The 1580-nt window shown below is 48.4% G+C and overlaps 1 protein-coding gene across 1 annotated transcript; it reads left to right on the top strand.

The window, feature by feature from the left end:
* The first annotated feature begins 481 nt into the window (after nucleotides 1–481).
* TPD52L3 (TPD52 like 3) lies at nucleotides 482–1267 on the top strand. Its single transcript, XM_053606886.1, has one exon. It carries the CDS (start codon nucleotides 482–484, stop codon nucleotides 1265–1267), a length of 786 nt encoding a protein of 261 aa, XP_053462861.1.
* Nucleotides 1268–1580: the final 313 nt, after the last annotated feature.

Below are 1580 nucleotides of genomic sequence, written 5' to 3'. Positions count from 1 at the left end.
TAAAGTGATTTTTTTTTTTTTTTGAGACATTCTCACTATGTCACCCTTGGTACAGTGCTGTGGCGTCACAGCTCACAGCAACCTCCTTCGAACCCGCCAGCCTTGGTGTACGTAGCTGGCGCCCTAGCCGCTTGAGCTACAGGCGCCGAGCCTAAACTGATTTTCAAGAGTTTGAAAACCGCTGAGGTGACTGAATGAAGCGCCAGACAACTTGGTTGGAAAAGAGGACTTGTCACTCACTGTAGCAGGAGAAACTCCTCTTGACAATAATCTTGGCACTACCTACCTCACAAGGTCCCCAGGACGCGCAACACCACCACGAGCGCCGTGACGAGAGTGCTGGAGGTCCCAGCTTTTCCAGCCTCCCGGAGGCCCGCCCTCCGGGCCGGAAGTCCCGCCTCTGCACACCCCCCACAACCCTCAACGCTCCACCCGGAAGTGGACCCCCACAGGCCACAGCAGCAACTTTCCAGGCCAGGACATGGACTACACTGCGCTAGGCGCCAGTTCTACTGGCCAAGATATGGATCCATCTCGCCCAGAGTCTGATCCCACTGGCCAAGAGTCTCAGCCTGCAGGCCTAGATTTCAACTCTGCTAGCCGAGATTATTTCTCCACTGGCCAAGAATTCGACTTTCCCTACCAAGAATTGGACCTGGACTCTCTTAACGAAGATTTTTATTCCCAATACATGACAAATGCCATGACAGACACCTCTGTGGACACATATGAGTCCCTCCTAACTTCTGAGCCAGGGAATATTACAAAAGCTCATCAAAGGGAGCTCAAATCTGAGCTCACTAAATTGGAGGCAGAAATCATAACTCTACGCCAAGCGCTGGTAGCCAAAGAGAGACGCTGTGGGGAGCTTAAGAGGAAGTTGGGCCTCACTGCCTTGGGGGGTCTGAGACAGAATATGTCCAAGAGCTGGCATGATGTTCAGGTCTCTAACGCCTATGTGAAACAGAAGACATCAGCTGCCCTGTCCACTATGGGCTCTGCCATCTGCAGGAAGTTTGGAGACATGAAGAAGTCAGCCACATTCAGATCTTTTGAAGGTCTGATGGGTACAATCAAGTCCAGAGTCGCAGGGGGCAGAGAGCTTGGCAGTGATTGTCTTCCTTCTTCAGCAAGAAGTGAGGATGATCCACTCGCCATGTTGGAAAGTGGGGATGACCTGCTCCAGGTTCCAGGAAGTGGGAATGATGATCTGCAACCAGTTCCAGAGAGTGGGGATGACATGCTTCCATTTCTGCAGCCAGAATGAACTTCTTGGTAATCTTGCCTGGCTGTCAAACCAGTGCAAGAACCCTCTTCCCTCATTACATTTGCAATTCTGCCCAAAAAAAACAAGCAACGAAACCACAATGGTAAAAATTTAGTAAATGGACAGGGTCCAGTTTTGAGAAAAGTAATGACCATTTGTATATAGATACTTGCTGTTGAGATAGAGAACCCAAAGTTTTGTACCTGGTTATTTTACACTAAAAATAAAATTTTTCTTTACCGTACTTTGAGTTGAGTTTAATATTTTACATTAAATTTTGTAGATGAAACATTTTGCTATGCTAACTTTCCTG

The sequence above is a fragment of the Nycticebus coucang genome, chromosome 2, assembly GCF_027406575.1.
Source record: "Nycticebus coucang isolate mNycCou1 chromosome 2, mNycCou1.pri, whole genome shotgun sequence".
Taxonomy (NCBI): domain Eukaryota; kingdom Metazoa; phylum Chordata; class Mammalia; order Primates; family Lorisidae; genus Nycticebus; species Nycticebus coucang.
Note: the sequence above shows the minus strand (reverse complement) of the source record. Positions and strands in the feature narration are given on the sequence as shown.

Excerpts from the sequence above, each read along its gene's own strand:
- TPD52L3 (XM_053606886.1), top strand. The coding sequence starts at position 482 with ATGGACTACACTGCGCTAGGCGCCAGTTCTACTGGCCAAGATATGGAT.